This window comes from Carya illinoinensis, chromosome 13 (genome assembly GCF_018687715.1).
Source record: "Carya illinoinensis cultivar Pawnee chromosome 13, C.illinoinensisPawnee_v1, whole genome shotgun sequence".
NCBI classification, from domain to species: Eukaryota; Viridiplantae; Streptophyta; class Magnoliopsida; order Fagales; family Juglandaceae; genus Carya; species Carya illinoinensis.
Window position 1 is genome coordinate 411,914 of NC_056764.1, and position 10,700 is coordinate 422,613.

General features: G+C 35.0%; 2 protein-coding genes across 2 annotated transcripts; one reads left to right on the forward strand and one right to left on the reverse strand.

The window, feature by feature from the left end:
* The first annotated feature begins 253 nt into the window (after positions 1 to 253).
* LOC122291904 (sm-like protein LSM7) lies at positions 254 to 4,799 on the forward strand. Its single transcript, XM_043099941.1, has 6 exons — positions 254 to 333; positions 463 to 538; positions 674 to 758; positions 1,071 to 1,142; positions 3,559 to 3,611; positions 4,511 to 4,799. The coding sequence occupies exons 2-6, from the start codon at positions 536 to 538 to the stop codon at positions 4,598 to 4,600; spliced, it is 303 nt and encodes a 100-aa protein (XP_042955875.1). The 5' UTR covers positions 254 to 333; positions 463 to 535; the 3' UTR covers positions 4,601 to 4,799.
* A 2,210-nt stretch (positions 4,800 to 7,009) lies between these two features.
* LOC122291903 (zinc finger A20 and AN1 domain-containing stress-associated protein 5) lies at positions 7,010 to 7,880 on the reverse strand. Its single transcript, XM_043099940.1, has one exon. It carries the CDS (start codon positions 7,698 to 7,700, stop codon positions 7,212 to 7,214), a length of 489 nt encoding a protein of 162 aa, XP_042955874.1. The 5' UTR covers positions 7,701 to 7,880; the 3' UTR covers positions 7,010 to 7,211.
* Between the last annotated feature and the right edge of the window lie 2,820 nt (positions 7,881 to 10,700).

The following is a 10,700-nucleotide window of genomic DNA, read 5'->3' on the forward strand; positions in this document are numbered from 1 at the left end:
AAACGAGCCTCGACACTTCTAAGTTTAATAGGTACTACAATAAGTACGTAAAAAAAATTTATTAGTTGGTGTAGTATATGTATTATGCACGCACTTTTATAATTTTATTTATTTATCTAATGTTTATTTATTATGTTTATTGGAAATTTCTTGTATCAAAGGAAAAAAAAAAAAAAATGCAATTTTTGTGGTGGTTTCGTTGAAAATTGAAATTGGGAAGGACCCCCCTCTATAGTCCCAAAACGGGCTCGAGTTCGTAATTTATACCGCAGCCTGTTTCCTCGTTACAAGTTGCGTCTCTCCCCCGTTGCCTTTCCCCCTTCATTCCCAGAGGCACGTTTAAGCTACCATAATTTCTTCATTTTTACTCCCACTTACAGTCAAACACGCCCTTTTCCTTTTCTTGTTCGAATATCAATTTTTTGATTCCCTTCGTCATCCTTGATTCACTTGGGCTTTCAGGGTTCTTTGGAAAGCTCCTGCTTTTTTCGATTCTTCAAAATCTAAATAGTAACTGAGCAAACCCGATTAAGATATGGTAAAGTCTCTCTATTTGTGCGCTTTTTAGTTTCAGTTTCAGCTTCAGTAACCCAAAGAATATTTGTTTTCGTTTTTTACTTTGTTGGAAATTTATGTTCGCTTTCCTCTTTTTCTAAATGATCTTGTGATTCAGTCGGGAAGCAGGAAGGAAACGGTTTTGGACTTGGCAAAGTTTGTGGACAAAGGTGTCCAAGTCAAGCTCACTGGTGGTAGACAAGGTCACTTCGTGCTACTAAGCTTTCACTTATCTATTCGTTAATGCATAATAAATTGGTTGGTGCGTAATGCACAAGCTGAATAACAATTAGCATATAATTATTGCTTTAGAGAGCTCAAATGCAAAGCTAAAAAAATGAAAACTGCTTCGGTTATGTAATTTTGGATGAAAACTTCTCCGTATTATTTCCTTTATTTGGGTTTTCAATGCTTTGAAAAGTGGCATTTTTATATCAAACAGCCATTTTTTGGGTATTTGGTTTTTATTAACGATCCAATCCGACTATGTATCTCTTTTTTCTACCGGATTACAGTGACTGGGACTCTAAAAGGATATGACCAATTACTAAACCTTGTTCTGGACGAAGCGATAGAGTTTACAAGAGGTACTTATTTCATGGCTCACTGTAAATTTTTTATGACTGTGTTTGTGTGGTCAGACTGGTAAGCTGTGTGGTTTGAATGCATCTGCTCAAATTACTTAACTGATATGGTTGCATTATTATCTTTATTGTGCAAGCTAATGTTGATAATAATTTCCCTATTGTTATTACTGTGAGGAGGACAAATTCACCATGGTTTCCATGCAACACTCTAACAGTGTTGTATTCCTTGTTCTTTTATATAAATTATTGTAGGCATATATATTTTGACATTTTCATGTTCTCTGTGCGTGAAAACCACATAACACTGATATACTCTCTTCTTCTTCTTCTTCTTCTTTTTTCCTTTTAATGTCGGGGAACCTCTCCAAGGCCACTTTGGACCCACCCTGTAGAGTAAACCCTAGTCTCTTACACCACACTCTCGGAAGTTTCCGTACATGGAATGGGTTAAATCGCTAGCTTTTCATCCGGGGGTGTGGTCCCAAAGGATTGTTATGCATGAAAACCACATAACACTGATATACTCTCCTCCTCTTCTTCTTCTTTTTTCCTTTTAATGTTGGGGAACCTCTCCAAGGCCCCTTTGGACCCACCCTACAGAGTAAACCCTGGTCTCTTGCACCGCACTCTCGGAAGTTTCCCTTCACGGAACGGGTTAAATCGCTAGCTTTTCATCTGGGATTGTGGTCCCAAAGGATTGTTTGCACCCATTAGGTGTTGAATATCAGACCTTGAAGGGAGTGATACCCTAAGACCAATGCCTTCACCACTTTGGCCAACCCCTTGGGGTTACTGATATACTTGTTTTTATTTTGTCACTGTCAACTTTTTTTGCTTCAAGCAACACCTGAAGGTTCAAACTGAAGCATTTTCCCCCCCATGAAGTTAGGGAAATCAACAAAAAAAAGTCACATCTGTCTCAGATGGTTTGTGTGGATGTAATTTTGATTTTTAGCTTTTCGCCACATTTTACTTTCTCAGCTCTGGGAGAGAATTCCATAATTCAATTCAAAATTGAGTCAATAGGGAATTCCATATTATAAGAGCTCGGTTTCTGAACAGGCATTTCCATCAGTAATGGAGGTTCGTGCTTTAGCACTTGGATTTCTCCTCTCAAAAACTTGAACATGTTTATTCATGAAGTTGTTGTGGACAGTTGATATTTATGTACAAGAATTGAAAGGTAATAATGCCCCTAGAGCTTCTTAATCATTACAGAACTTGGCTTAAAATGGTGACTATATTGGCTTAACTGTCCTAACATGTTACTGAAGGTGGCAAAGTGCCTCACTTGACACTAATGGGATTTTCTTCCTTCTTTATTTTGGCATATAAACAAGAAATGAGGTGAGAGAAGCTTGGGAAGAGACATGCCTGGTTTTCATGGCCCATTTGGAAAAACGGCCATGTTGCATCCTAGGGAAGATTATTAAAATTTTGAACTTATCAAATTGATTACCAAAATTTAAATGGCTTTTAGAGCTCACAGGCACATAATATGAGGTTAGACCTAAGGAAACTCATGATTTACCTTGCTTGGAGGCTTATGCCCATTTTTTATGACACAGAATCTCACTAAGACAGGGCCCTTCAGGCCCACTCCAAGGAGTGAACCTCGGAACACGACTCCACATGCTGAAACCGTTTAACACCAATCAACCAGCAGTATCCCTCTCTTCCTCAAATTATCTGTGGTTAGAATTTTCCCAAGAGACACCAGCCAACAAACGAAAGCAACTTTGCTAGGCACCTTGGCCCTCCAAATATATTTCCAGGGATAGTCATAAACACCCTGACTAGATAACACCTTGTACTAAGATTTCACAGAAAATCTGTAATTATTATTTTGCACCCACAGCAGCCTATCCTCCCTAATCTGATCAATCTTCATATCGTATAATCTTCCAAAAAAATCAGATACTTCATCCACTTCCCAGTCCTGCTCATCTCTGTTAAATTCCACAATCCAATGAAGCATGTTGTTAGAGAACTAATAACAATCAGCCACTGCAGCCCTTTTATCTCTAGCAATCCTAAAAAGATTAGGAAATACATACTTCAAAGCAAATTTATTAGTTTGTTATCCTTTATTTTACAAATCAGAAAAGAAAAAAGATATATATATATGTGTGATGGGCCAATGGGTCGAAGTGGTCGTGTCATTATTGGTTCATGGGCATATCTGCACCCACTTTTAACACAGTATTCGTTCACACTTTGTTCCAACCTAAATCATTTGACAAATGATGACAAGGCCTAAATGCAGTGCACCATGGATGTGTATTTAGTATTGTTTTTTTAGCACCATGATAACTTGCCTTCTCTCTGAAACCAAGCTTTATCCAATACTATCATGTATACACCTTCTGACATAGATTAGACAAATTGTCTCAGAATGTTTGCCCTTGTTCTGCAGATCCTGATGATCCACTGAAGACTACTGATCAGACCAGGCGTCTAGGCCTTATAGTATGTTCTCTTCCACTATACTTAGTTTTTCATGAATATGAATGTCTAGCATATCAGCTTGTAATGAAAAGCATAAATTTCAAATATTGGTGTTGCACGGCACATTCCTTTTGAAGCTTTTGGACCATTTAGTCTGAAAAGTGCTTGACCTTTTTGTTTTCCTCTTGAAAGATTTTAATAATTGTTAGATGACACTGAGATTTTAACTTTCCAAAACCATCAGATCAACCTAATGGTCATGTCGATCTATTTTTTGATAAGCAAGTTGTGTAATAGACTATCATCTTCATCGAGGCTTGAAATTTTGGATACAAGGACAATGCTAAATAAATTTGTTCTGAATCTGCCAGTACATTAATTGCTTAAAGACATCTTTAAATTGCTGCTTATCTCTAGTTACTTATTGTGCATTAATTCTGGCCGTCTTGTCAATATATTTGCTTTCAAACTTGCTCCCTGTGCCTGCATTTTATCTTTATCTTTTATTTTATTTTTGTTCTCAAATTGTTGCCAGCAAGAAAATGTCGGGACTCAATGATATGAATTTTGAATCATTAAGAAAGAAAGAAGCTCAATCCAGCATCTTGTTTTTTCTATGTTGCATTAGACAAGGAAATGTAAAAGTTTGGATTCAATGGCTGATTACTAAAAAATGGACATATTTCGAAGCTAGGGGGGGGTGAAGTTAAATATATTGAATGTGGAGAAAGAAGCTACTTTGAGCCATTATATCCATGAAATGTTTAAAAAGATGTGCAGGCAAAAGCTTAAAACAGACATGAATGTCTATTATTTTTTGCCCCCCCTCCCCCCAAGGTTTGTATATTCACTTGCATCTATATCTTTTTGTTTTGTTTTGTTTTGGCGGAGGTAATAGATTTGAGGTTATGGTGATGCAGGTTTGCAGGGGAACCGCTGTAATGCTTGTGTCCCCCACAGATGGTACTGATGAGATTGCCAATCCTTTCGTCCAGCCAGATGGGGCCTAGACAACCCCTAACTTTGTTTTAATTTTAATTTTAACTAGTTATTTAAATCCGAATGCTCATGTTGCCCCCATTTTCCAACTTAAATCCGAAGATACATTAATATGGAAGCTAGTGATCAACCTCATGTATGGCACTTCTTCTACTTCACACACTTGGATATTGTCCTCTTTGGACCTAAGTTGCTAACTGTGTTGTCTCACTTTGTTTTTCGTTCTAACTGCATTGATGTATCTACTGCTATATAGCCTATAGTGGAGTTTTTAGACCCCCAAATGTCCCATAGTTTACTCTACTATTGCCACACGGTTTCAACCCGATCTTGTTTAGTATCTTTGGATCGAAACCTTCACCATAACTTCGTGATTAGTGGGTTAAAATAAGTAAATAGATGCATTTAGGGGCCCAGAATACTAACTCTACTGGTAGCAAATGATTTGATAACATAATAAGAGCAAACTATTGATTTCTAACCATCATGGACTTTGGGTTATTTATTTATTTTTTGGTTTTAGTGGGAATTAATTTAATTTTCATGTGTTAAGATGAGCAGATTCCCATCATTGTACAAGCATGCTTCACTTTTATTAGAGAAAAGAAAACGACCATTATTAGTAGCATGGTCCCCTAAATGTTTTGTCACTCAACGAAATAACTAATAAAGATTCTTATTTTTTTAAGGAGAAAGAGCGGAGACAACGCCTTCTTTATTTAGTCTTTTTGGCAACTAATGGCCATGCATTCTTAATTTCATTAAACAAAAAATAATAATAAGTAATTCGCACCAAGCTTATGCATATTAGATGGCTTTGCTTATCATCCTAAATTCTCTGGAAGGGACATTAGAAGGTCACTAAATTCATCACACTTACCAGCATCATTTCATGAGTGCAACGCAGAAAATGTATAAAGATCAGTTGTTGCTCTAAACTTTCATCTTTAACTTTGCTAAGACTACTGTAGTTAACACCAAATGATGCGTCAAACCTTAAGGTAGGGTACACTCATGCACATGTATGTTATATGGACTATAAATCTTATCTGAGATCAATAATATTTCTTTCATTTTTTTTTTCATTTGACCAAAAGTTATTAAATATCTTTTTAGCCTCACTCATTCCTTTCATCTATACAATCTCATCCTATTAGCATCTTAACAATATATATATTTATCTTTCTTTTACCCTTAATCATTCATTATACACTTCTCGGTAACACTTGACTTAAAAATTTAAACCTGTTTTTTATTTTTTATTTTTTTTCCTTTCTTTTTATCTATCCTCATTTAAACACATGTATCCATTTAGAGTTTTACTACATACAAGTACAGTCGCGCATTAATCTGTGTACTAATACTGATTTATTCATACTTAAATTTTAAATTAACACTATTTTCAATAAAATATACTTTTTGATCAATCACATCATATTGATGCACAGATTAGTACACAATTATACTTACAACTATATTTTTCCATCCATTTATAATCACCATACATACTGGTCAAACAAATAACCAAAAAAAAATAAAAAAGCCAGACAAAATAAGGAGCAGCAAGTTGTAAGGGGACCCACATCGGCAAAACCTCCTCTACAAAGCACACTTGCAATCTGCATAAATTAATTAGAGAAACAATTGTTACAACAGTTAACAAGTATCGTATAATTATTTAAATAAATAAATATAAAATTTATATAAAAAAAATTAATATTTTAATAATATATCTTTTTTTTTTTTTTTTTAAATGCTGGTACAATATTTATAAACTACTATATTAAGTATTACTAATTTGAAGACAGGCTTTTCATGCTACCCGAGGGACACCAAAACTCACTCACGTGGGTCCCGCTTTTATAAATTCTTTATTTCTTTGACAAATTAGAGTTGTTTTTTTTTTTTTTGGGGGGGGTGGTTTCATTTTCCTGTGCCTTATCATCATACTATTACTATAATAGAATCTTTGATTGTTACATACATTTTTCTTCTCACAAAACGGAAGCCCAATCTTATAATTAATAAATAACTAATAGCAATAAACATCTAAGATCATAGACAGAAAGTCATACACGCGGCAATATCCCATTGCTACCATCACACAGTGCTTATCATATTCAAACTAAACCCACCACCATTGTCTCGTCGTAAATATCACGATTTTCTAACCTCCACTACAACCAAATTTATCAGGTCCGACAGTTACCCAAATGACCAAAAGCCCCCAAATCATTCTTCAAATTTTCACACGCTTGCCCCTTGAGCTTAGCTGTTCTTCTCCATACGAAACAAACAAAGAAATTCGCATAAAATTTTAAGAAAAAAACCAGGCCATCACCGTAAACCACAATAATCTTCCATTTCCAACCAAATAAAAAAAAAAAAGAAAAAAAAAAAGCGAAAACACAAGCACCAAATAAAAATAAATAAGATCATCAAAGATTGAACGAGAACACGAACAATCGGAGAGAATTTGATCTTCTTCTACAACAATCCCTCTGTCTCTCTGTCCCCCCCCCTCTCTCTCTCTCTAGGGTTGAGAGAAATTCCCCCATCTCTATGAGATTTCCAATCCTTGATTTTAATTCTAGAGATCTTTTTCTGGAATTCTACAAATAATCAGACTCTGACAATTTTGGCGGCCTTGACCACGGGATTTTCCCTGGCGATGGCTTCGCGCCCGGCTGCCTTGTAGTCGTAGCTGCAGACATGGCGGTCGGTGTACCGATGCTCCGAGCAGAAGAGCTCTCCACAGCGGCACCGGAAACCGGTCAACCCGACCTTCCTTCTGCACCCGGAGCACCGGTTCACCTCCGATCTCGGCCGATCCGACGAAGAAAACGCAGTTTTTAACTCCTTGATCGTCTCCGCCGATCGCGACGAGCTGGATCTATGAATCTTCTGTGGCAACTTGTTAGACAAAGACGATGAAGACAACGTCGTAGCTTTTGCTGTTGCTGCGGTGGTGGTTGTGGTGGTAGCGTTGAAGCACTTCTGGCACATGTTGTTGGTGGCTGGGTTTCCCGTGACGCCGCAGTTGTTGACGCAAAGAGGTATCGTTTCTGGAACCTTGAACTCCGTCTCTTCCTTGCCTGTTTTCTGAGCCATTTTTCTTCTTTAAGCTGGGTTTTTTCTTTTTATCAAATTTTGGAATCCGAGAGGTTTCAGAGAGAGGAAGAGAAGGACGCTGGGAAAAGCTTGGTTTCGTTTGGTGGGCGAGAGAGAGAGAGAGAGAGAAATGGGGGATTTGAAGGGATTGAGAGGTCGGTAATGGCGATGGAATATGGGCCTCATAGAGACGCGTATCAAGCAATTTTTTTGGGTTTGCGAAATTACGGTAATGGCCTCGGCTGTTCCTCGGTTTGTTTTCTCTCTCTGTCGATTGGGTCTGACGTGTAAATCGTCAGTATTTAGTCAGGTGTGGGACCCGCCTTTCCACCATTTCATATGAAATAAAACCATATCTTCAAATTTAATTGTCCCTATTATCCTCATTTTCACGCTTACTTCCCAAATTATTTTCTCTATATTTATTCTATTATTTGTCTGTTTCTTTCCTTTTTTTTTTTTTTTTTTTAAATAATAAGTATTTAATTTCCTTTTTAAAAAAAAGTTTATGAGCATATCCAATGTTAAGTTATTCCAATCAGAACAGTTTTCCAATAATTACGGGAGGATGTCAGGTTTAGAGATAATATTGAAGAGATTATTATTATTATTATTATTATTATTATTATTATTATTATTATTATTATTATTATTGCTGTTAGATTATTATGTGGCCAAATCTTGGTTTGTCACTTACAATACTTTCTGGAGGGAAAAGTGCAAATTCTCCACTGATCACATCACAAAAATTTATGATAATTTGGTTGAGAAAGACTCAAAGTGAAGGTCAGGTTAGCTTAATAAGCAAGCGATTTTGTATTTTATTGTATTGTATTGGTAGCAGAATTCGGTGCTTGTTGGTAATTGTGAGTTTGTTCACTATAATTCATCCTAAGAAAGAAAATACAATGTTGGTTTATTTAATGGATTATTTTTATTTTCCATTTAAATTAGAGCATTGGTATTGATTTTTCTACATGAATCTTTTTTTATCATCCTGTAATATAGTATTAGATGATAAGTTTACACGTGATATATAATAAATAATTTATAATTATCTAATAACATATTATAAAATAATGAGACGATGAGTAGCATTACTTATTTCATAAGTTGATTTTAATAGATAGGAAAGAGAAAATAGTAAAATATATTTGGAGAGTAAATGATACTTCTTTAAACTTGAATAAATATTATTTATAATTATGTAAAATTTTAAAAATGTATAATTTAATATAGATTAATTTAAAAAAATATTATGGAAATATTAAAATAAATATTAAAATACATTTTTAAATTACCAATACTCTTAATCCTTTAAAAAAGAAGAAACAGCAGTAGAAATTCAATGCATCTTTCAAAAGATAGTTGAGATATTTTAAACAGTACGTTATTATTTATGAATGAATAGGCTAGCAATAATTTTAAGTTTATAATGAAAAAAGAAATATATATATTAAAAAAAAGGGAGGAGCAAAATGGGAATTTCACACATATTGTTGGTGACCGTGACAAAGGGCATTTTCTCACGTCCAGCTTTATAAAGCCGCCCTATCTGACCGCATCCCCGAGGTGAGGACCCCTCCACTTTTCGTTCTCCAAGCAAGTCGCTCTCGTACTCGCCTTGACGAACACGTGTGCATGACACCGGTCCCCCGCCACCTCTCGAGCTTGTCATCTCCAATCCTGGGCGTGAGAGATGGCTGGTCAATTGATGGAACCTCCTCCTAAAACTTAAATAAGGTAACGCGTACTTAATTTATATCTCGAATAAAAAAGATTAAATAGCCACAATAATAATAATAATAAAAACACGTCACATTAAAATCAAGTTGACGCTTCTGTTCATGTAATTTGACGATAAGCACGAGTAGTTTAATTGTAATCTAATTTACAGCTGCCATCCGACTAATATATATGTATATTTTTTTTTGAAAGGGGGGGGGGGGATTCTTTTATCATGTCAATTAGCGGAGTGTACGCACGCGCCTGAAAAGACTTGCACGACTTGAAAGCGTCTTGATGTTGACATAATCTGAAAATCCAAGACGATGATCAGACGGTTGTAATTGGCCTACTCGTTCCTCGTACGTGGCGGAGGAACACTGTATGTGTTGGAAGGAAAATGGCCTCACATCTTCCTTAGCCAACCACGTAGGTTCGCTCTCATCAGCTTGTAATGATTTTACCTAAAATAAAAAATGAAAATGAAACTGACTAATGAGAGAGGTCTTCTGGAAGCAGACCCGAAAAGATAAATAAATAAATAAAAATCTCAAGATTTTTTCGAATATTTGTTCGGGTCGGGTCCTTGTTGAACTTAATAGTAATTGGAATTTTGAAATGATTATAGTTATATTAGGAAAGTATTATCGTAAAGATCCTTACATTTGTTCAAAGACGTCCATACACATACGGTACACATACATACATACATACATAATCACGCATCACGGATACCTTTAATTATAGATTCATATATTATTTTATACATATATGATAAATTATAAATATCTCCCGCTCGATAAATAGAAAGTTTTATCTTTCTTTTTTCTTTTTTTTTAATTTTTTTAGTACAAAAGATGAGAAGGTCGAACTTGATTATTTTATTTAGAGATGAAAAAATCTAGTTATAAGCGATTCTATATACCAATACATATATCCATCTAATTTAATTAGTCAGAAAGTAGACTTTATTGAAAACATTATCAATTTGAATTTTGAATTTAAAGTCATTAACATTATTATGTAGATTGGTACGTAAGTTTGCTTGTACGTAATAAAACTCTTTAGAGATACAATCTCATGCCATCACATCCAAAAGCAGTCCCGCCTTTTAGAATTTTATTACATACAAACAAAGTCGTGTACTAATTTACATATCAATACTGATTCATTTATATTTAAATTTTAAATTAATACTGTTTTCAATAAAATTTATTTTTTGACTAATTATATTAAATTAGTGTATAATCATATTTACAACTAGATTTTTTTTAC

Coding starts and splice junctions, on each gene's coding strand:
- LOC122291903 (XM_043099940.1), bottom strand. CDS start 7,700: ATGGCTCAGAAAACAGGCAAGGAAGAGACGGAGTTCAAGGTTCCAGAA.
- LOC122291904 (XM_043099941.1), top strand. Junction 759..1,070: donor GCTCACTGGTGGTAGACAAG/GTCACTTCGTGC, acceptor ACCGGATTACAG/TGACTGGGACTCTAAAAGGA. Junction 1,143..3,558: donor AGCGATAGAGTTTACAAGAG/GTACTTATTTCA, acceptor CTTGTTCTGCAG/ATCCTGATGATCCACTGAAG.